The 24,245-nt window shown below is 44.6% G+C and overlaps 2 protein-coding genes across 5 annotated transcripts in view; one reads left to right on the forward strand and one right to left on the reverse strand.

Annotated features, from left to right (window-relative positions):
• LCTL (lactase like) overlaps window positions 1–17,527 on the forward strand; it is an 80,410-nt gene extending 62,883 nt beyond the window's left edge. For 2 of the 4 annotated variants that reach the window (XM_077471930.1, XM_077471929.1), the window contains one exon: window positions 15,394–17,527. In XM_077471930.1, the coding sequence (XP_077328056.1) occupies window positions 15,394–15,595 (202 nt within the window). In that variant the 3' untranslated portion in view covers window positions 15,596–17,527. Of the gene's footprint in view, window positions 1–11,092; window positions 11,138–15,393 lie in introns of all 4 variants that reach the window. The other 2 variants (XM_077471931.1, XM_077471928.1) reach the window with 2 other exon arrangements.
• The window catches only part of LOC143962614 (protein zwilch homolog), a 108,149-nt gene continuing 99,205 nt past the window's right edge, over window positions 15,302–24,245 (reverse strand). Inside the window, exon 19 of the mRNA XM_077471927.1 lies at window positions 15,302–15,615. The gene's annotated coding sequence lies outside the window, so the exon portion shown is untranslated. The remainder of the gene's footprint in view (window positions 15,616–24,245) is intronic.

Consider the following 24,245-nt stretch of genomic DNA (forward strand, 5'->3'; position numbering starts at 1 on the left):
CAGACAAAATCCGACGGATTTGGTTGTCGGAATCTCCGACCGTGTGTATAAGGGCTTAGTCATTCAGAGGAAGCCTTGTATTTTTATCAATGAATAGACGGCTTCCTCTTATTGGCTGAGGTGGAGATGCGGGCGTGGAACGTCACAAACTCCACCTTGAATTTTGTTCCAGCAGCAAACCGGAAGTCTCCCAAGACACTGCCGGAAAACAACGCTACATATGATATAGGTACATAGTTGGTAAGGTTGAATAAAGACACTGGTCCATCCATATCACTAACATTATCCATAGCCCTGTACATTGTGCTTACTAAGAAAACAAATCTAAGGCTCCGTTCACACTAGAGCGACTTGCCATGCGACTTTGGACACAAAGTCGCATAACAAGTCACATCTCCATTGATATCAAAGGCACCCGTTCCAATCTATGCAACTTAAAGTTGCAGCCACTTTGAAAAGGTGCCTACATTACTTTTATGCGACTTTCTTGCACCTTGAGTGCCGGAGTGTAAAAAGTCGCTCTAGTGTGAACGAAGCCTATAGTATTTTTTAAATGTATCTAGCTAGCAAGAGCCCTATCACACCGTGCCGTCTAGGGCATCAGCGGTAAAGCGACGCCATTTTTATCGCCGCTTTACCGTCGTTTTAGTGCCACTATTCGTCCACTAGTGGGGTGGTTTTAACCCCCCTCTAGCGGCAGAAGAGGGGTTTTGCCGGCGGTATCGCATCGCTGCCCCACCGATTTCAATGGGGAGAAGCGGTGGAGGGGCGGCGAGTTCACCGCTCCAAATAAGCTGCTGGCAGGACTTTTTCTGACGCCCTGCCAGCACACTGCTTTTTTCAGGCGCTATAGAGGCGCTGTAGCGCCCGAAAAACGCTGGCAATGTGAAAGGGGTCTAACCATTGTGTACAGTCCGTGATACTTTAAAAAAATAAAAATAAAATTGCGCTAACATTACAATAACAATAACATAACAATTTTTCAATACAAGCTTTTGGGATTTGTCCAAGGTCCAAGCAGCACTTAATTTCTTGAATGTATCCCTGCTGACACTGCCGATTCCACATCCTTACTGCTCTAACAGTAAAGAACACCTTATGCAGTTAAAGCGAAGTTGCACTCAAAAGAGGAAGCATTGCTTATCTGCCACCCCCTACCTCCGATGCACCTTTAGTTCCTGTTTTTGGCAGGTACCTATCCCCAACCTCCGGGAGACCTCGCAGCCACCTTGCAGCAGGAAGTGCGCTCCCCCCCCTCCTCTTTGCCACTTAGAAAGCACATGCGCAATAGGGAACCGGTTTAATTTACAAGAAATGGCAGGGGCAGCAACTGAAAAATTGGCTGGGGTGCCGGTGTTCTGTCAAAAAGTGTCCGGCCATCGGATAGTGTCTGGCCCGTACCCCGAAAGTCTCCAAAGAAGAATGGCGCCTGCGCACTGAGTCCAGGTTGAAGCCCCACCATCCAAGTGGACATACGGTTGCTCATAGTAACAGGGCACATCGCGGGTTCGCTTCGCTCGCCACGCTTCGGGCACGGCCTCGCTCGCCAAGCTTCGGGCACGGCCTCGCTCGCCAAGTTTCGGGCATTGCCTCGCTCGCCAAGCTTCAGGCATGGCCTCGCTTTGCTCGTCACGCTTTGGGCACGGCCTCACTTCGCTTCCTACGCTTTGGGCACGGCCTTGCTTCGCTTGCCACGCTTTGGGCACGGCCTTGCTTCGCTGGGCTATTTTTTATTCTATGTCCACTTGGATGGTGGGGCTTGAACCGGGACTCACTGCGCAGGCGCTGTTTATCTTCGGAGAGTTTCCGCTTCTCCTTTTTGCCCATACCGCGCAAGCGCAGTACAGGGCGGACACTATGTGATGGGGGACACTATCTGATACATCACCGGCATCGTAGGACCCGTGGACAGGTAAGTGTCCTAATATTAAAAGTCAGCAGCTACAAATACTTTCAATTTTTGGAGGGGGTGTGTGCTGGAACCCCGCTTTAAACATTGAACAGCTTCTTGTCCAACTTCATTGTGTGGCCGTGTGTCTTCTTTAGAGATCTTAAATAAAAAAAGTTTTCTCCCAACGCCAGGGCCACCATTTAAAAATATTCTCCCGGGAGAATACGTTTAATGTTTGTAGTCGTTCCCCATAACCGAGTTTCTCCAGCCCTCTTATTAGCTTTGTTGTCCTTCTCTGGACTCTCTCCAGTTCCAGCACATCCTTCCTGAGGACTGGTGACCAGAAAAGAGTCTTGTAAAGTGCTAGTATTATAGTTTTATCTCACAAGTCAATACCCTTTTTCATGCATGCTAGTAGTCTGCTGGCCTTCCTTGCCGAAGCTTGGCAATGCACGCTATTGCTGAGCCTGTGATCAACTAGGAACCCCAGATCCTTTTCCATCTTGGATTCCCCCAAAGATTCCCCCCCCCCCCCCCCCAGCCTATACCTTGCATTTATATTTTTTAGCTCCCGAGTGCATCACTTTACATTTTTCAATGATAAATCCCCTTAACGACGACCGTACGCACATATGCGGCCTAGGCTTGAAGGGGTTAAACCAGGTAATGCTTGCAGCTGCAGGCATCACCCCGGTACCGTACCGTTTTTTTTAGGATCAGGCGGTTGGCTCTTTAGCGGTAACAACCGATGTGGCTAAAATCCACTCAGCTGTTATTCTATAGGAGCGTGGGGTGGGGGGTTTGGCCGACGGCTCCCCTCCCCCCTTCCCACCGCTTTTCCCGTCCCACCGGGAGACACGATCCAGCACTTCAGGCGGCTGGGCCGAGACTGGAACAAAGGCAGAAACGGCTTTGATCGAGTCTCCTATGTAAAAACACGGAAGCGACGTCACAATTTCACTTCCGGTTTACTCAACTGCCAATGGCGCAGATTTAAAAAAAATAAAAATAAATGGAATGACAGTATTCAGAATCGCTGTTTTTGGTGATCTGAATACTTTAAAGTGCAAAAGAGGGAGTACCTGTCACCACCTATTACTGTCACACGAGATGTTTACATTTCGTGTGACAATAAAAGTGATCAGAATTATTATTATTATTTTTTTAAAGTGACAATGTAAAAAAATTAAACAAAAAGTTTAAAGCGCCCCCGTGAGCTAGCGCAGCAAAGAAACCGCATGCGTTAAGTCACGCCCGCATATGTAAACGGTGCTCAAATCACACATGTGAGGTATCGCTGCGATCTTTAGAGTGAGAGCAATAATTCTAGCAAAAGACCTCCTCTGTAACTCTAACCTGGTAACCGTTAAATCTTTTTAAAGCATCCCAAGTCCATCAAGTCCAACCTATGCGTGTGATTATCTTCAGTTCAGGTGCTTATCTAATAGTTTCTTGAAACCATCGATGCCCCCCGCTGAAACTACCGCCTGTGGAAGGGAATTCCACATCCTTGCCGCTCTTACAGTAAAGAGCCCTCTACACCAGTGGTTCTCAACCTTTCAAGTGCCGTGATAAAATTTCCCAAGTTGTGGGGACCCCTAACAGTAAAATTATTTTCGTAGCGTGAGTTGTCATCACCCAATGCAAGACAAGTAATTTGCACCCCTAACCTATGGAGATTTAGCGCTCCCTTCCACTCGTATAGTATTAAACCCCTTATGGTACATTTTAGGATGTACCGCTCTCTTTGCTCTCCTTTCTTTCCCTTTTATCGCTCTCTTAATTTCTTTTTTTTTCTCCCCCATCCCTCTCTCTAGCCGTCTTGTTCTTTATCTTATTCTTTCTCTCCCTTTTTCCTTTGCTCCTACCCCTCTTTTCCTCTCCCTTCCATGGATTCTCTATTTGTATTCCTTCTCTTATTCCTTGGTGGGGAAGGGGATGGGATGAGTGGCAGTGCTGGGGGGGTTCTGATCAGCCAACTTAGGTGCTCTTGATCAAGGTCATCTGCTGATCTGAGAACTGTAGTGGGGACTTTTAATGGCAACTATAATCACAGGTAGTGTTACTCACTGTGTCTCCAGCTCTGTGGTGTCTCGCAGCAGTGACACCTATACCGAAATCAGGAGATAGAATCTCCTTCAGCCCCTCCCACTTCTCATTCCTCACCAGTCAGCTGACCTCTAGTCTCTGCCCCTCAGCCATGCTGTGCACCCAAGGTGAGGCTTTTTTTTATATTCTCCTCAGTAATATGCCACTGACGATCTATTTTAGCTGCCCTGATTATTCTCTTATTTATCTTAATTAGGCATCTCCTATTGCATTCTTTGTACCTTTGGAATGCACATGGTGACCCTTCTTATATTTTCTCACAGCAGCCGCAACACCAAGCTAACTCTTTAAAGTAACAGAACACCTGGAGTTAGGCTTTAGGAGAATATGGCCATAAAATGTTTATGCAGCTGCAAATGCATTTGGCCTCTGCATGGTAAAAAAACCATGTGCACATTCATGTGATTGTCCCATTAGTGCATTCTGCAATTGCTAGCATGTGCAGGCTGTTGGGTGTGTTACAGCTGCACTTCTGTTACCACAAAGCATAGGTGGACATTTGGCCTCACGTGGTAAAGTAGTGGCCAGCTACCCCTTGATTATTATTATTATTATACAGGATTTATATAGCGCCAAGACAGTACAGTTACAATACAATTAAATACAAGAGGGTTAAGAAGGCCCTGCTCATAAGAGCTTACAATCTAATAGGGTGGGGCAAGTGGTACAAAAGGTAATAACTGGGGGGAGATGAGCTGATGGAAGTGATAAAAGTTTAGTTAGGCATGATAGACTTTCCTGAAGAAATTCGTTTTCAGGGATCATATAAAGGCAGCTAGAGTAGGAGATAGCTGGACAGAGGTAGAGAGTTCCAGAGGATGGGAAAGGCTCTGGAGAAGTCTTGGAGACAAGCATGAAAAGAGGGGACAAGGGAGCTAGAGAGTAGGAGGTCTTGGGAGGAGCGGAGAGGACGGTTTGGGTGATATTTGGAGGCAAGATTGGCGATGTAGCTCGAGGCAGAGTTATGAATGGCTTTTTATGTTGTTAGTATTTTGAGGCTGGGTTCACACTGTGTGCGGAAATTTGGACCTGAAACTGAGCCAGAAACACACAGGACTCTTCTGCTGTGCACTCCACAGGCACCCCTGAGATGTGTGGGCTGGCTCCTGTCATGTGAATTGGATGCGGGGAAACCTACATCCAATTTGCAATAGCGTGACCCAGCCTTAAATGTGAATTTCTGGGCAATTGGCAGCCAGTGGACAGAGTGGCAGAAGCAGGTAGCAGACACGGAGCGGTTTGATAAAAGGTAGAGAAGTCTGGCAGCACCATCCATGATAGACTGAAAAGGAGAAGTCTATGGAGATGGATCGGTAGGCCGATGAGAAGGGAGTTTCAGTAGTCAAGGCCAGAGATAACAAAGGTGTGAATGAGTAGTTTGGTGGTTTTGTTCGTTAAAAAGGGGCGAATTTTAGAAATGTTTATGGAGCTTTCAACAGCGATTGATGAGCTTTGTATATAAACTAACCCATCAGTGCATTCTGAAATCAATACCATTTGTAGGCTGGAGATCTGTTCAATGGTCTTTATTTACCAATGTTATAACGTGTGCATTACCCATCAATTGAATAAAAAGCAAATAATGTGGAGAAATGAAAATGATAAAAAAAGAACATGGAGAGAACATGAAAAATAAACCTACAAACAGACAAGATAGGAATGCTAAAATGCATATACACTCATAAGTTAAGTCAGTAAGGCTGCGTCCACACGGGCGGACTGTCTGGCCTACTTAGTCCGTCGAAACACATTTCAGCGGACAGTCCGCTCGTGTGTGGGCTTCAGCGGACTTTTTCAGCGTGCAGTCTGGCGCACTAAGTATTTTGGATTTTTCAAAATACTGTCCGTCATACTTTGGTTTCAGCGGACAATCCGCTCGTCAGTATGCTAGTTCGACGGACTAAGTATGGCGCATGCTCAGAAAGGATTTACACGGCGAAAGGTTGCATTGCTGTGTATTGGACTTCCTATTTCTAGTCCCGTTGTACGTGCTGTACACGTCATCGCGCAAGCTTTCGACGGACTGTTTGTGCATTCCGTGTGTGGTCAAGTCCGTTCATTCGAAAGTAGGACGGACTGTCCGTCGGATTGTATGACGGACTAAGTAGGCCATACAGTCCGCCCGTGTGTACGCGACTTAAGGGTCCATTAAAACACATTTAAACAAAAGAATACTTACAAATATATAGATCTAGGTAGAGCTCCAAGAAAATGTATCTTGATCAACAATTGATGTTAAAGATCCTTTTGGAAGTGCATATGGGATATAAAGTCAAGTGCAAGAGTTTGAGAACAGTTACCTTCAGTTTGTGTCTGTTGGACCCACACTATAACAAATGACACATCTTACCTAAAGTAATAGGATGGATATTAGACATGCAAGGCCGCCTCGGGTGTGTTTTTTACGGTCACCGTTAAACAGCTGAAATGGGATCGATCTCTCTCTCTCTATTATATATATAATCAGATCAATCGTGGGGCCAATAATGGTCCTTCAGATGTTGAATTGAATTGTGCCTGAAAGACAGCAGCTGTTGTGTATAATTCTTTTTGCATACTAAATATGAACATTCATGGTGTCAGACCAATAGAAGGCCCTTCCTTTTCATTTATAGTGATTGATGTGTTTTTTTTTTCCCAGTATGTAGAAAGCCAATTCACGCAATGTGGAAAAACGGTGGAGGTTCAAAGCAAGACCTAAGTTCTAGGCATTACTATCGGTTACTACCTAAAACTGCTCTCAGGCCAGGTTCACACGGACAGCTGTTTTTTTTTTTTTTTTTTTTTGGACAGTTCTGAAAATTGATCAGTGGATCACTTTCAGAGTTGGTGTTCTATCGGGAAATGCCCTCCATCGAAAAAAAATGCCTCCAATGGGTCTGCACATGTGCAGTACGCCACGTCACTCTAGCTGATATGTTGATCAGCGGGCGTGACGTCAACACAGCGCATGCGCAGATCGTAGGAGGCAGTATCTGACGATCTGCTAAGCGCAGAGGGAGAATGAAATTGTCAGATTCTGCCCCGGGGGGTGGGTTTTGACTGTATGAAACGGCATGTTTTCTGTCTGTTGCAGGGCGTTTTGAGTGTGTTCAACGTCGGGTTTTGGCTGCGTCTTAGACCTAGACATGTGCACACTGAAATATTTCGTTTCGGAATTTCGATTCGTTAACTAAATTTATTTGTTACTCCCGAAATTCGTTTTTATTTATTTTGTTTCGTTAAAAAATGCATTAGTCCGAAAATCCAAAATAATTAAAGGTTCAATCCGTCATTGAAGACTTATGGTGTCTGTCGAATGTTCTATGAAGATTCAACGGAATAGCTTGTAGGCGGAAGATTCGACAGAGCAGCTAAACTGTACGACGCTGCAATCGCGCATTTCCGGTCGAATGTTCCGCCTACAAGCTATAGTAGAATTCTAATGTTGTATGACACTAGAAATAATTATTTTAATCAATCAACCAATATTAGAATTCTTCTATAGCCTATGGGCGGAGCAGTTGACCATAAATATCCGCTCGCAGCGACTGCTTTGTCGAATCTTCATGTCGAATCTTTCTTCTCTATGTGGAATAATCTTGGACTAATATAGTTAGGTTAGGCACATTCAACCTTTTCTGCTATTGTCTCTATAATGTCGAATCTTTTCTCTCGATGTCGAATAATCTTGGACTAATAGAGGTAAGGTTTGGCACATTTGACCACAGGTTCGATGGACACAGATTGCTATTGTCAGTGTCATGTCGAATCTCCTATCTATATCGAACTGTTGTCGCAACAAAAACCAAAATAAAAGCATTTGTTTTTGTCGGATCTTTCGGATTCTGCACATTCATTATCGTTTGTTAAAACGATAATGAAAATACCCGAAATTCGGGCGAAAATGCATTCGGACGAAAACGAATGCACATGTCTACTTAGACCCCTTTCACACTGAGGTGGTGCGGGCCTTAGTGGTTAAGCCCCAGTAGTTTTAGCGCCGCTTTACCGCTGTTATAGCTGCACTTTTTGGCTGCTAGCGAGACGCTTTTAATCCCCACTAGGGGCAGAGGAAAGGGTTACTAGCGCCCATTTTGCTGCACTGCTGAATCACTTTGCAGGCGCTTCAGCAGTGCTGCCCATTTATTTCAATGGGCAGGGGCAGTAGAGAAGTGGTGTACACAGTGCTCCCGCACCACCCCAAAGATGCCGCTTGACTTTTTTTTCCCCCCCTGTCCTGTAAGTGCACCGCCCCAGTGTGAAAACACTTTTCACACTGGGGTGGCTTGAGAGGCGCTTTTCAGGTGCTATTTTTAGCGCTAAAATGCCTGAAAAGTGCCCCAGTGTGAAAGGAATCTTAGGGGCGGATTAACCCCTTCCCGCCGAGCGTACGCAGATGTGCGTACTTGGCTTCCGGGGGGTATACCGGGATGATGCCCGCACCGTTTTTTTTTAGCGAGCGATTGGCTTTCCAGCCATAACAACCGAAGGGGCTAAAAGCTGCTCGGCTGTTATACCGGAGGAGCGGGAGGGGACGTCCCCCCCTCCCGCCGCTGTTACCGGTGCTCCCGCTCAAACGGGAGCACCGGTTCGCGATCCGACGCCTCCGGCTGCTGGGGAGGAAGTGGAACAAAGCCGTAAGTCATGACGTCACTTCCCGTTTACTCGGCTGCCAATGGCGCCGCTTTTAAAAAGATATACGGTATTCAGAATGGCCGTTTTTGGCGATCTGAATACATTGAAGTGTAAAAGGAGGGGTGGGGTGTCTTTTAGACCCCCGATCCCTCCATTAAGAGTACCTGTCACCACCTATTACTGTCACAAGGGATGTTTACATTCCTTGTGACAGCAATAAAAGTGATCAAATTTTTTTTTTTTTTTTTTTTTAAACAATTTATTCATTTTCAAAAAAATTAAAATAAAATACAGCGCCCTGCCGTCCCCGCGAGCTTGCGAAGCAAATAAAAAACGCATACGGAAGTCGCGCCCGCATATGTAAAAGGTGTTCAAATCACACATGTGAGATATCGCCGCGATCGGCAGAGCGAGAGCAATAATTCTAGCACTAGACCTCCTCTGTAACGCTAACCTGGTAACAGTAAAAAAAAATGAAAGCGTCGCCTATTGAGATTTTTAGGTACCGTACTTTGTCGTCAATCCACGAGTGCGTGCAGTTATTAAGCGTGACATGTTTGGTATCTATTTACTCGGCGTAACATAATCTTTCACATTACGCAAATAAATTGGGCTAATTTTACTGTTTCATTTTTTTTTAATTCATGAAAGTGTCCCTTTTCCCAAAAAGTTGCGTTTAAAACACCGCTGCGCAAATACCGTGTGACATAAAATATTGCAACAATCGCCGTTTTATTCTCTAGATTCTCTGCTAAAAAAAAAAATAAAAATTATATATATATATATATATATATATATATATATATAATGTTTGGGGGTTCCAAGTAATTTTCTAGCAAAAAATATGGATTTTAACTTGTAAACACCAAATGCCAAAAATAGGCTGTCCTGAAAGGGTTAAAACACACACAAAACCCAACCTTCAACACACCCAAAACCCGCCCTGCAATAGCGAGGCAGAATCTGCCAATTATTCTCCCTCGGCGCTTAGCAGATCGTCAGATACTGCCTCTGACGATCTGCGAATGCGCCGCGTTGACATCGCGCCAGCTGATCAACATACCAGCTGCAGTGACGTTACGAACTGTGCATGCGCAGACCTATGGGAGGCATTTTTTGACAGAGGTTCTTTTCTCGATAGAATAGCGATTGACAGGTAGCTTGGAGGTGATATGTCTCCTGTTTTTTCTTTTTTTTTAGGGGACATCCCACCATTCCAGGACCATGTGCATTAGAGACAGCTGCACTGCATCCCAAATTCACATGAATGGCGACGGTACCGCCTACCACAAGAGACATAAAAATTTACAGCGGCAGTGTATACAGGCACGTCTGTGGGCTAGGTTAACTTGCTGGTGGGTGTAGAAGTAAACTTGTGAACCCAACATCCCATTTTCATCACCCATTTGCCACCCGTGTGAACAAGGCCTGAAAGTATTGCTAAACAGTAAAGACAATGAGGTGTCAGATCTGTAATAGTCCTAATTTGATCTTAAATTCATTCTTGAAATCAAAAGTGGGCTCAGGTACCTCTTTGTTGGCCCTAATAAAAAAAAAACGTGCCAGAAAAAGGGGGCTCAGGTTAATACTAAGGAACATTTTACTTGAAGAATCTGAAAGTACTTGTCCATGGCAACCTGATTCTTTCTATCATTCTTCTAATGGTGTATGGGAGAATGGAAGAGAGGATCCTAGTAGTCTGCAGTCTCTTAAAGGAATAGTTATTTAGCTGCCGTGGTGAATAAAGGACAGCACTCCCTTCAGATATTTTAATAATTAAAAAGTGATTGTAAATTCTCGTTTAAAAAAAAAAAAAAAACATGGTTATACTTTCCTCCTTTGTGCAGTCGGTATTGCACAGAGCAGCTCGGATCCGCCTCTTCTCAGGTCCCTCTTTGCTGCTCCTGGCTCCTCCCTCCCATCGAGTGCCCACCTCAGCCAACAGCTTTCTATGGGGGCACATGAGCCGAGTCAGAGCTCCGTGTAGCCATTCAGACACGGAACCCCGACCTGGCCCCGCCCCCTTTCTCCGACAGCCACTGGCACCGCTGCTGTGTCTCAGCCAATCAAGAGATTCACGTTTAGATAGGATTGCAGTCCGCCTTGAGGACCTTTTATGTGGAAAACTATTAATAAACATAAAAAATATAGGAAAAAAGATGTTGCTTCATCTAGATCAGGGATATGCAATTAGCGGACCTCCAGCTGTTGCAGAACTACAAGTCCCATGAGGCATTGCAAGACTCTGACAGCCACAAGCATGACACCCAGAGGCAGAGGCATGATGGGACTTGTAGTTTTGAAACAGCTGGAGGTCCGCTAATTGCAGATCCCTGATCTAGAGACACCCCATATTGTGATGTTGTGGACCTCTGCCAGCCATGGGATTGTGCAGGATTTCATCTTGATTGATTTTCATGTTGCCTACCCTTTTTTTTCTGTTTTCTTCTTGAAAAAAAAAATAAAAAAAATCAGAGGAACAGAGGAATACGGCTGCAAATATTCTGCGGCTAATTCATGGTAAGATATGCTTTCAGAAAGAAATGACATATAAATGTAGTGACATAATAATCTCACCAAAACAGCTTCTTATTTGCAGCTTTTCTACCCAGATCAAAGGCAGCCGGCTGTTTATAAATGTAAATTTAAATTGGCTTTAGTCACTGTGTGTTTTATCCCTCTTCCCTTTTACAGAAGGACTCTTTAAAAGCAGGATCCTATACAGAAGTTTAATGTAAAAGAGGGACACTATTTTACTAACCCCCTTATATCCAAAGACATATTTATCGTCTTTCTTCGCAGTGTGAAAGCAGCTCGTTTACCAGTCAATCACCTGGCACTAGAAAAAAATAGTGTGCTCACCGATCCACTACATCATGGTATAGTGTACACTAGGGATAGGCAATTAGCGGACCTCCAGCTGTTGTAGAACTACAAGTCCCATGAGGCATAGCAAGACTCTGACAGCCACAAACATGACACCCAGAGGCAGAGGCATGATGGGACTTGTAGTTTTGCAGCAGCTGGAGGTCCGCTAATTGCATACCCCTGATGTACACACAGAGAGAGGGGAGGGGAAGATCATCATGAAAGATGGCCTCTTCTATTTGGTTTGGATCTCCCCTACTATATCAAGAAATGGCCGTACACGCTTAGACCCCTTTCACACTGGGGCGTTTTTCAGGAGTTTTTCAGGCGCATTAGTGTTAAAAAAAGCACCTGTAAAGCTCTTGAAAGAAGCCTCATCTGCAATGACAATCTGAAAGCCCGAGTGCTTTAAGAGCCCTTTCACAATGTCAGCGCCCGGAAAACGCTTGTAAAGCGCCGCTTAAACTAGCAGCACTTTACCAGCATTTTTCGAGTGCTATTGGGGGCGCTTTTAACTCCTGCTAGTGGCCAAATAAAGGGTTAAAAGTCTCCACAAAACGCCACTGCCAAAAGCGCTTTTCAGGCGCTTCCCATTGATTTCAATGGAAAGGGGCACTTTAGGAGCATTGTGTATTCACCGCTCCAAAAGCGCTGCAAAGAAGCTGCTTGCAGGACTTTTTTTTTTACGCCCTGCCAGCGCAGCGCCTCAGTGTGAAAGCACTCGGGCTTTTACATTGGGATTGCAGTTGCGGCTTCTTTCAATCGCTTTACAGGCGCTTTTTGTAACGCTAAACCGCCTGAAAAACGCCCCAGTGTGAAAGGGGTCTTAGACCCCTTTCACACTGGGACGTTTTTCAGGTGTTTTTCAAGCGCTTTAGCGTTAAAAAAAGCGCATGTAAAGCTCATGAAAGAAGCCTCATCTGCAGTCCCAATGTGAAAGCCTGAGTGCTTTAAGAGCCCTTTCACAATGTCAGCGCCCGAAAAACGCTCATAAAGCGCCGCTTAAACTAGCAGCGCTTTACCAGCGTTTTTCGAGCGCTATTGGGGCGCTTTTAAGCCCTGCTACTGGCCAAATAAAGGGTTAAAAGCGCCCACAAAACGAAGCTGCCAATAGCGTTTTTCAGGCGTTTTACAGGCGCTTCCCATTGATTTCAATGGGAAGGGGCGCTTTAGGAGCGTTGTATTCACCATTCCAAAAGCGCTGCAAAGAAGCTGCTTGCAGGACTTTTTTTTGACGCCCTGCCAGCGCAGCGCCTCAGTGTGAAAGCACTCATTTACATTGGGATTGCAGTTGCAGCTTCTTTCAGGCGCTTTTTTTAACGCTAAAGCGCATGAAAAACACCCCAGTGTGAAAGGGATCTCGGTGTGAAAGCACTCGGGCTTTTACATTGGGATTGCAGTTGCGGCTTCTTTCAGGCGCTTTTTTTAACGCTAAAGCGCATGAAAAACGCCTGAAAAACGCCCCAGTGTGAAAGGGGTCTTAAAGCGGACCTCCAGTCATTTTTTTTTTTACCTTTCCATCTATTAAATCTTCTGCCCTTGTTGTTGTTTTAACTTTGCATAGTAAAACATTTTTTTTTCTGCCAGTAAATACATTATACAGCCCACGTCCTGTTTCTTGTCTGGTAAAAAGCCTAGGCTTATGACATCATGCACAGCTCTCTCACTCTAGTGAGAGTTTGCCAGGAAGGGAGGGGGGGGGGTGAGTCATAAGAAGGCCAATGAGAGCTGCAGAGCTGGGGGTGTGTGTCTGTGTAAATCCAGGAAGTGAACAGGCAGAAGCTTCAGCTGCCCACAGTTAAAATGGCTGCAGCCAGACTCAGTGGAGGGAGATTACTGCAGGATATTTGGCAACTACAGAATCACAGAATATATAAAATAATATGCAAAGGGGTTGGAGGGAAGCTTCAGAATGGCAAAGATGTTTTTATTACATATTATGTGATCAGACTGCAGTTCCTCTTTAAGCTAATGGGTGGCCATTTTTAAAAGCTATATAGAGTGTCTGTGCTCACTGCTCCATTACATCATGACACAGTGTACAAAGAACAGGAGAAGGAGAAGCTACTATTACAGTGATGGTGAACCTTGGCACCCCAGAGGTTTTGGAACTAGATTTCCCACGATGCTCTGGCACTCAGCAGTGTAGTTGAGCATCATGGGTTATGCAGTTTCAAAACATCTGGGGTGCCAAGGTTCTCCATCACTGTACTATTACATGATGAAAGATGGCCTATTCTTTCTGGTTCAGACCTGCTCTGCTATGAGATCAAGGAATGGCTGCACGCTAATGGGCCGATCAACTTGGGTACATCCAGCCTGACAGATTTTACAAATGCGATTATCGCTAGAAGTGGTTAAAGCCACAAGCAATAGTTATGGTTTTCTGCCTAACCGGCAGGAGGACTTCCCCTGTCAACACTGTGTGTTGATGGGGGAATAGACCTGTGGTTGCAGAAAAGAAATTTGCACCATGTATGGGCTTAAGTTTAGACTTAAGCAGCACAAAGATTATGCAACTTTGTTTCCTTCCAACCATGTGTGGAAGGAAAGAAAATTGCTCAATTGCCCCATAAACACAGACGGTGTTGTACAATCACCTTTAGATTGTAATATTTGGACAACACTAAACAATACATTTGGTTAATTGCAAATGAATTGCCCTTGCACTACATAGTTGGTTGTAGATCTAAAGGAGATTGTTCACTTAGATTGTATAGGAGCAGTGATGGTGAACCTCCGCTGTTTTGGAACTACATTTCCCATGATGCTCAGCTACAGTGCAGAGTGCATGAGTATCATGGGAAATGTAGTTCCAAAAACATATGGGGGTGCCAAGGTTCGCCATCACTGGTATAGAGTATGGTTTGTCTAATACTTTAAAGCGGAGTTCCACCCAAAAAAAAAAAAAGTAATTAATGTGCGTGAAATAAATAAAAAAAACATTTAGAATTTTTTTTTTTTTTTAATCACCTCGTAATGCCTGTTGCTAGGGGGTCCCTCGTAATTGTCTCCTTCAGCGCCTGGGCTCCTTACGTCACTTCCCTCGGCGCTGGAAGGGTGATCACCTCTCCCCCCTCCCTCTAGGCAATCATCTGGGACACGTCACAGGTCCCAGATGATTGTGCGGCCAGTCACGGCGCCAATGCGTGGGGGGGTGTCCGGCTGTGAAGGCACAGCCGGGCGCCCGCAGTTACAATGCCGGCACCACCGAGCGCGGTGGGGGGAGAGACGAGCGGGGCATCGATCCCCCACATCGCTGGACCCTGGGACAGGTAAGTGTCCGATTAATAAAAGTCAGTAGCTGCAGTATTTGTAGCTGCTGACCTTAAAAAAAATTTTTTAAAGCGGAACTCCACTTTAAGCAGCCCATAGATTATGCCATTTTCTTTCCTTCCACCTTGAGTCAGTGCTGATGGGGGAATTCCTCCCACAGAACTATTTCCCAAGCTTTCCCTACCGGCAGAACACAATCATCAATGCTGGGGGCTAAAACCCCCTGTAGTGATCGCATAAAAAAAAAAAAAAAATCTGACAGGCTGGTTGTACTGGTTGTCGATTCTTGCAGCTGGGAGGACGGTTGTATGCGACTAGTGGTGGCCACTCAGTTTGTAATGACAGGCTGAGAGAGGCCGTCACTTATTGCATGTATCCACACACCCAGAGATTACGGCAGATGAGCAAACCTGGATGAAGACAGATGCATCTAGGCTTGGACATCAGTCCCTGACTGCAAGTAATACAGTTGGGCAGCTTTCTGATTTCATCAGATGAAAACACTATTTAGTGGTCATATACAGGGATTGACAGCAATCATTTCATATAATGTATACTTTGTATTATTGCATACAGTGTATATTAAACACACACATCTATATTAATCCAAGTATTTCTCTACACATCCTTAGACCCACTGACCAGCCACATGGAGATGGTGACGGAGATCGTGGTACCGACAGTGTGTACATTGTGCATTCTAATCAGCGCTGTGCTCCTGATGATTCTTCTGCGAAGACAGAGCTAGGACATTATATATATATATGGAATACGGACAAGATCACGGACAGTACCGCCATCTCTGCCCAGCACAGACTTTCTGAAGAATTGTGACCCCCTTCTCTTCTGTTTCCCTGATGAAAAAAAGAGAAATGCAGTGTTAGAGTTATCCACATATAGTGTACAGCGTTACCCTCCACACCATACAGTGTACAGCGTTACCCTCCACACCATACAGTGTACAGCGTACAGCGTTACCCACCACATCATACAGTGTACAGCGTTACCCTCCACACCATACACAGTGTACAGCGTTACCCACCACATCATACAGTGTACAGCGTTACCCACCACATCATACAGTGTACAGCGTTACCCACCACATCATACAGTGTACAGCGTTACCCACCACATCATACAGTGTACAGCTTTACCCACCACACAATACAGTGTACAGCGTTACCCACCACACAATACAGTGTACAGCGTTACCCACCACACAATACAGTGTACAGCGTTACCCTCCACACCATACAGTGTACAGCGTTACCCTCCACACCATACAGTGTACAGCGTTACCCTCCACACCATACAGTGTACAGCGTACAGCGTTACCCACCACATCATACAGTGTACAGCGTTACCCTCCACACCATACACAGTGTACAGCGTTACCCACCACATCATACAGTGTACAGCGTTACCCACCACATCATACAGTGTACAGCGTTACCCACCACATCATACAGTGTACAGCGTTACTCACCACATCATACAGTGTACAGCTTTACCCACCACACAATACAGTGTACAGCGTTACCCACCACACAATACAGTGTACAGCGTTACCCACCACACCATACAGCGTTACAGCGTTACCCACCACATCATACAGTGTACAGCGTTACCCACCACATCATACAGTCATACAGCGTTACCCTCGACACCATACAGTGTACAGCGTTACCCACCACATCATACAGTGTACAGCGTACAGCGTTACCCACCACATCATACAGTGTACAGCGTTACCCTCCACACCATACAGTGTACAGCGTTACCCTCCACACCATACAGTGTACAGCGTTACCCTCCACACCATACAGTGTACAGCGTTACCCTCCACACCATACAGTGTACAGCGTTACCCTCCACACCATACAGTGTACAGCGTTACCCTCCACACCATACAGTGTACAGCGTTACCCACCACATCATACAGTGTACAGTGTTACCCACCACACCATACAGCGTTACCCTCCACACCATACAGTGTACAGCGTTACCCACCACACCATACAGCGTTACCCTCCACACCATACAGTGTACAGCGTTACCCACCACACCATACAGTGTACAGCGTTACGCTCTACACCATACAGTGTACAGCGTTACCCTCCACATCATAGAGTGTACAGCGTTACCCTCCACACCATACAGTGTACAGCGTCACCCTCCACACCATACAGTGTACAGCGTTACCCTCCACATCATACAGTGTACAGCGTTACCCTCCACATCATAGAGTGTACAGCGTTACCCTCCACATCATAGAGTGTACAGCGTTACCCTCCACATCATAGAGTGTACAGCGTTACTCTCCACAGTGTACAGCGTTACCCTCCACATCATAGAGTGGAGGGTAACGCTGTACACTTTATGTCACCATGACATCTCCAACCCATTCCCTGCATCTATTACCCTTTGTAGCACCCCCCCCCCCCCCTCCCTTTAGAATGTAAGCTCTACGAGCCGGGCCCTCCTGTCCCTTCTGTATTGAACTGTACTGAAATAGTGCTGTCCCCCCTCTACATTGTAAAGTGCTGCATAAACGGTTGGCGCTGTATAAATCGTGTATTATAATAATAATAGAGTGTATAGCAGAGAACTGTTGTTAAATAAAAACCTGGTTAGTGAGCTTTTATTTTAAAACAGAAAAAAGTGAGTAACATTGATTGGTATAATACAGTGTCTTGAAAAAGTATTCATACCCCTTGAAATTTTCCACATTTTGTAATATTACACCCAAAAAAACTTAAAAATGTATTTTATTGGGATTTTATGTGATAGACCAACACAAAGTGGCACATAATTGTGAAGTGGAAGGAAAATGATAGAGTTTGCATGTTTTTTTTTACAAATAAATATGTGAAAAGTGTGGGGTACATTTGTATGGCGCCCCCCGGAGTCAATACTTTGTAGAATAGCCTTTCAATTCAATTGGAGGAAGAAGGAAGATACGCAAGGAAGCTCTGGGGGCTTACATAACTATATTAGCAAAGGAAGGGAAAGACCCAACATTATGCTCCTTTAGACCCATTTCTCTGATCAATGAGGTTATAAAAATGTATGCAAGGATCTTGGCTGAAAGATTGAAACAGTATATGCCAGATTGCATAGAAGGGGATCAGGCAGGTTTTGTCCCAGGGAGGGAGGCGAGGGACAATATACTGAGGACAACCCTTTTAATGCATGAAGCCAAAAGGAGGAAGCGGTCTTCCCTTTTTTTTTTTATCGGTAGATGCCGAAAAGGCCTTTGATAGGTTAGATTGAGAATATATGTTGCAGACATTACAGAAATTTGGTTTCGGTCCAAGAATGTTAAGGTGGATAGAGGCTTTATATTCTAATCCCACAGCTCAGATTCAGGTGAATGGAACTTTATCAGATGCTTTTGGACTTTACAATGGGACACGCCAGGGATGCCCGCTTTCTCCCTTACTTTTTGTATTCTCTCTTTGTATCCTTTATTGGTATCCATAAGAGTGAATTACGAAATTGAAGGAATAAAGGTCTCGGGGCAGGGAGCATAAGATATCTGCGTTTGTAGATGATGTTATGCTTTATATAACGAATCCTAAGCAGTCCCTCCCTAGGATCCTGCAGGAGTTAGATGAATATGGGAGAGTTTCGAATTTTAAGATCAATAGGGAGAAAACTGAGATATTAAATGTGTACACCTCCCCAAGGGAGAGAAGAGAACTTAGAGCTCTTTTCCCCTTTGTGTGGAAAGAAAAAGGTCTAAAATATTTGGGAGTGTATCTATCGGCATCAGTCGTGGACTTATACCAGGATAACCATCTCCCTCTCCTCAATAGAATTAACCACTTTCAGACCGGACCAATTTGCTGGTCAAAGACCAGACCACTTTTTGCGATTCTGCACTGCGTCGCTTTAACTGACAATTGCGCGGTCCTGCGACGTGGCTCCCAAACAAAATTGACGTCCTTTTTTTCCCACAAATAGAGCTTTCTTTTGGTGGTATTTGATCACCCCTGCGGTTTTTATTTTTTGCGCTATAAACAAAAATAGAGCGACAATTTTGAAAAAAACGCATTATTTTTTACTTTTTGTTACAATAAATATCCCCCAAAAATATATATAAAAACATTTTTTTCCCTCAGTTTAGGCCGATACGTATTCTTCTACATATTTTTGGTAAAAAAAAAATCGCAATAAGCGATTATTGATTGGTTTGCGCAAAAGTTATAGCGTTTACAAAATAGGGATAGTTTTATAGCATTTTTATTAATTATTTTTTATTATTTTTTTTTTACTAGTAATGGCGGCGATCAGCGATTTTTATTGTGACTGCGACATTGTGGGGGACCCATCGGACATTTTTCACACATTTTTGGGACCATTGTCATTTATACAATAATCACTGCTATATAAATGCAGTGATTCCTGTGTAAATGACACTGGCAGTGAAGGGGTTAACCAGTGGGTGGCAGTGTAGGGGTTAAGTGTTCCCAGGGGCGTGTTACTAACTGTGGGGGGGTTGGGCTTTCATTTAGTGAACACTGAGAACACTTAGCGTCACTAGTTGCTAGGCAGAATGGAGAAATGTTGTTTACAACGGCACTTCTCCATTCGGCCGCTCCGTGAGACGATCGCGGGGATGCCCGTGGCGATCGAGTCCGCGGGTCCCGCGACCGGACTCACGGGGGTCCCGACCAGCGTAGGAGCGCGCCGGCGGGCTCCCGATGGCAGGGCGGCAAATTTAAAGGGACGTACATGTACGCCCATTTGCCTGCCCGTGCCATTCTGTCGACGTACATCGTCGTGCTCTGGTCGGCAAGTGGTTAAACAAGATCTTAAAAGGATACCCTGTACATAGATTGTCGTGGTTTGGTAGGATAAGCGTAATTAAAATGATGATCCTCCCAAAAGCCCTGTACATTTTCCAGAGTCTCCCGATTAATGTCCCAGGGGCTTATTTTAAAATTATTAAATCCTTGAATCAGAAATTTATATGGAACAGAAGAGGAAGTCGTATTTCTTATAAGACAATGAGTAGACCTAAGGATAAGGGGGGGGGGGATATCCCTCCCAGACTTTCAGAAATATCACATAGCAGCAGTAGTGAGGAGAATTTTGGATTGGGTCTACAACGCCCCATATAAAAAATGGGTTTCACTGGAAGATAATATAACAGGGGTTGACAAATTTGCTTGGAATCTAGGAGCCAGCTAAAAAAGTTAGGAGCCAGGTCCGTGACGGCGATCTGGACCTGTCCCTGGCCTGACATGGAGACGAGTGAGGGGAAGATAGTGCCGCCCCCCACCTGTCTCCAAGTCATTGCCCATAGCTCTTAGAGGGACATTTTATTTATTTTTTTCAAATGACAAATTTTTTTTAAATTGCATTTTAGTGTAAATATGAGATGTGAGGTCTCTCTGACCCCAGATCTCATATACAAGAGGACCTGTCATGCTTTTTTCTATTACAAGGGATTTTTACATTCCTTGTAATAGGAATAAAAGTGACACACTTTTTTTTTTTTTTTTTTAAAGAACAGTGAAAAAAATAAAAATAAAAGTTAAAATAAAAAAAAAAATATTTTAAACGCGCCCTGTCCCGCCAAGCTTGCGTGCAGAAGCGAACGCATATATGAAAGCGGTGTTCAAATCACACATGTGAGGTATCGCTGCGATCGAGAGAGCAATAATTCTAGCCCCAGACCTCCTCTGTAACTTAAAAAGTGCAACCTGTAGAATTTTTTAAATGTCGCCTATGGAGATTTTAAAGGGTAAAAGTTTGTCGCCATTCCATGAGCGGGCGCAATTTTGAAGCATGACATGTTTGGTATCGATTTACTCGACACAACATTATCTTTCACAATATTAAAAAAAATTGGGCTAACTTTACTGTTGTCTTATTTTTTTTTTTTTATTAAATACATTTTCCCCAAAAAAGTGCGCTTGTAAGTCCGCTGTGCAAATACGGTGTGACAGACAGTATTGCAACGACCACCATTTTATTCTTTAGGGTGTTAGAATAAAATATATATATAATTTTTAGGGGTTCTGAGTAAAGGGAAGGAAGATAGGCTGGCAGGCAGGGAAAATTAGCATTGCATCCATTAGCATTGCTGGTTGTAATTCCAACGGCCACCACAAGAGGGCGCCAGATTACAGAAGGAACCATAGGATCGTAGAAGGCCTCAAAGCCGGGGGCTAAATTACCGGCCGCCGGCGGCGCGGCCCGACGCGATCGCGCCGGGGGGGGTCCGCAGAGACAGCAATCCCCCCAGCTGTGCTGCCCCAGGCGCCAGTTCGCTAATTCTAGTCGCAAATGCGATCTGGCGCCCGGGTTTTGTCGAGCCCTGTAATATAATATAAGTAAAGTTGCCCTGAGTCAGACCATCTGGATCCCAATGAGGTTTAGAGGTCTCCCTAGAGCAGTGATGGCGAACCTTGGCACCCCAGATGTTTTGGAACTACATTTCCCATGATGCTCATGCACTCTGCAGTGTAGAGGAGCATCATGGGAAATGTAGTTCCAAAACATCTGGAGTGCCAAGGTTCGCCATCACTGCCCTAGAGGAATATCCCCGATTACAATGGAAACATTAAGAGCATGGGATGGGGTTCTTAAAGGTACAGTAGGGCAAAATAATAGCCCTGTAATGCCCTTGTCAGGAAATAACTTCTTCCCCCCCCCCCCCCCCCCCGGGGAAATAAAATAAAATGTACTTAAAATAGACCCACACGGATCAATTGAGATTAAAGGATGTGATAAAAGTAAATAGCCTGTGTTCTCTAGCGGAGCCTACGAGAGAAATATGGCATAACACCGTGGGATGGATGGAGATATAGACAACTCCAACACTTTGTAGAGTACCTCCCTAAACCCCTCCGTTCAGGTGATAGCTTAAACCCTTGGGAAAAATTGATCGATCGAGGAGGGACGGGTAGACAGGGGAGCTCTCAAATATATAGGATGCTAATAACTTTGATGGATGATGAGGTTATGTCTCCTCTGGGGAGATGGGAAGGCGAACTGAATCAATCCATTTCGGAAAAACTGAAAGGGAAAGTTATGGACTATGTCCACTCCACCTCAATGGATACAAGGATAAAAGAAATGAATTATAAATTAATGATTAAGTGGTATTATGTTCCATTTAAAATGCATAAAATGAATCATGATTTATCACCTCTATGCTGGAGAGAATGTGGGAAGGAGGGAACTCATGCCTATATATGGTGGCAGTGTAGCTCAATTCAGTTATACTGGGAAGAAGTGTTGGGACTTATTAAAGAGATCGATGGGAGGAAATAGAGCTGGATCCCTGGAAATGTTTGTTCCATGCGACTGGGGGTCCTAGGGAAAAATACAGGGCAGCACTTACTCCATTCTTGCTGAATGCAGCGAAAGCATTAATCCAGAGATATTGGAAAGTAAAGGAAACACCAGGGATGGGAGAGTGGTTTAGAGAAATAGATAGAATAAGGACTATGGAAGAATTAATACATCTTCAAAGGGGAGCAGGAATAAGATTTCAGGATACTTGGAAGAACCGGTTGGAATTTAGAAAGTCCTCAACTTATTTGGGAATTATGGGGGATGGAGAGAGCGCCTAGTGCTTTGTCGCTGGACGCCTATAATCCATCACCCATGTTTTTGGAGGGGGGTGGGGGGGGGGGGGGGAGGGAAGGACATAAGACAAGTATTTGGCGCAAATCAAAGATATTAGGTTTCCACTTAAAAAAAGTCTATAAAATTACATATGATAGTGAGTGCAGGAAATGCACTACTTTGTCAAGTCCAAAAAAGGAAAATTAAATGTTCTTTAGTTCCTGAGGAGAGGGGGGGGAGAGGGATGGAGAGGGGGGATGGATCCGCATGCAGGGCTGCCACCTTCAAAGAGCTGAAACTCAAGCTCCTGGATTGCTGTAGATAAAGGAGAAAAGGGAGAGAAAGGGGCGCCTCTGGGTGCAGATTTTTCAAAAGGTTTTATTTTCAGTGTAAAAACATAAAATTTTGCACTCCCATTTAGTAGGCAAAAAGTAAGCATTAAACACAGAGGGTCATCTGGTGTATCTGAATAATGGGACGTCAGCCAGTGATCCGGTCCACATCTGTCATCTCGTTGTTCCTGTTCCTCTCACATGAGGTCCACTACAGGTGTTTTTTATGAAGCAGCCGGCTTATGGTGGACACGAGATGTGCGGTCTTCAGAACAAGGCTTGGGAGGCAGAGATGACCAGGGCGCGGGGCTGTGACGTCAGAGGGTATGCGACGCGTTTCTTGAGCGTGCAGGTCGAGATTGTCGGACGACCGCGCTCTTTCAACAGGCAGAATCAGAATAAAGTGAAGGGGACTAGGGATTTAAATAGGGGCAGGGAAGGACCCCCCCCCTTTTTTTTTTATATTTACTTGGAGTTATGGAAGAAGGGAGTGGGGATAGAGGGAGAGGAACCCCTAACTTACACATATTATATATTGAAATTAATAAATCACGGGGAAGAGGAAATAGTAAGGTCAAGATAGGTCTTATAAGGCGATAATTTAGGGCACAGGGGGTCTTTCTCTCTCCTCTTGATTATAGAGGTATGTTAAGGATCGATCCAGTCGGGGACCCAATGTAAATTCTTTCTCTCCTTGTTTTTATATAAATATTGAATATCATTATGAATGCTATATAAAGTGATTTGTAAGAGTATGTATAAGGAAAACATTTTTTTTAATTGTCTTTGTAAATGTGGAAAATGAAATAAAAATATTTAAAACACTGCAATTACAGCTGCAAGTCTTTTTGGGGATGTCTCTACCGGCTTTGCACATCTAGAGAGGACATTTCTGCCCATTCTTCTTCTCTGCAAAATATCTCAAGCTCTGTCAGATTGGATGGAGAGCGTCTGTGAACAGCAATTTTCAAGTCTTACCACAGATTCTCAATTGGATTTAGGTCTGGACTATGATATTCTAACACATGAATATGCTTTGATCTAAACCATTCCATTGTAGCTCTGGCTGTATGTTTGGGGTCGTTGTCCTGCTGAAAGGTGAACCTCCACCCTGGTCTCAAGTCTTTTGCCGACTCTAGCAGGTTTTCTTCTAAGATTGCCCTGTATTTGGCTCCATCCATCTTCCCATTAACTCTGACCAGCTTCGCTGTCCCTGCTGAAGAAAAGCATCCTCGCAACATGATGCTGCCACCACCATGTTTCACAGTGGGGATGGTGTGTTCAGGGCGATGCGCAGGGTTAGATTTCTGCCACACATAGCGTTTTGCTTTAAGAACAAAAAAAAAAATAGGATTTTTGTACTCACTGTAAAATCTTTTCTCTGAAGTTCATTGATGGACACAGCTCCAGTAAGCTTGACCATAGGGTTATTATGCCACTTTCAGGAGAAGACTAGGCAGAACATGTTATACATGTGAAAAACAACAGAACTTTACAGTTCCGCCCAGGGAGCGGTCCCTCTGGTAATAACCCCTCAGCCTGCTTCCTGCAGCTCAGTACGTCAACAA

This window comes from Lithobates pipiens, unplaced genomic scaffold (assembly GCF_037356315.1).
Source record: "Lithobates pipiens isolate NorthernLeopardFrog02 unplaced genomic scaffold, aLitPip1_a1.2 Scaffold_8, whole genome shotgun sequence".
Taxonomy (NCBI): domain Eukaryota; kingdom Metazoa; phylum Chordata; class Amphibia; order Anura; family Ranidae; genus Lithobates; species Lithobates pipiens.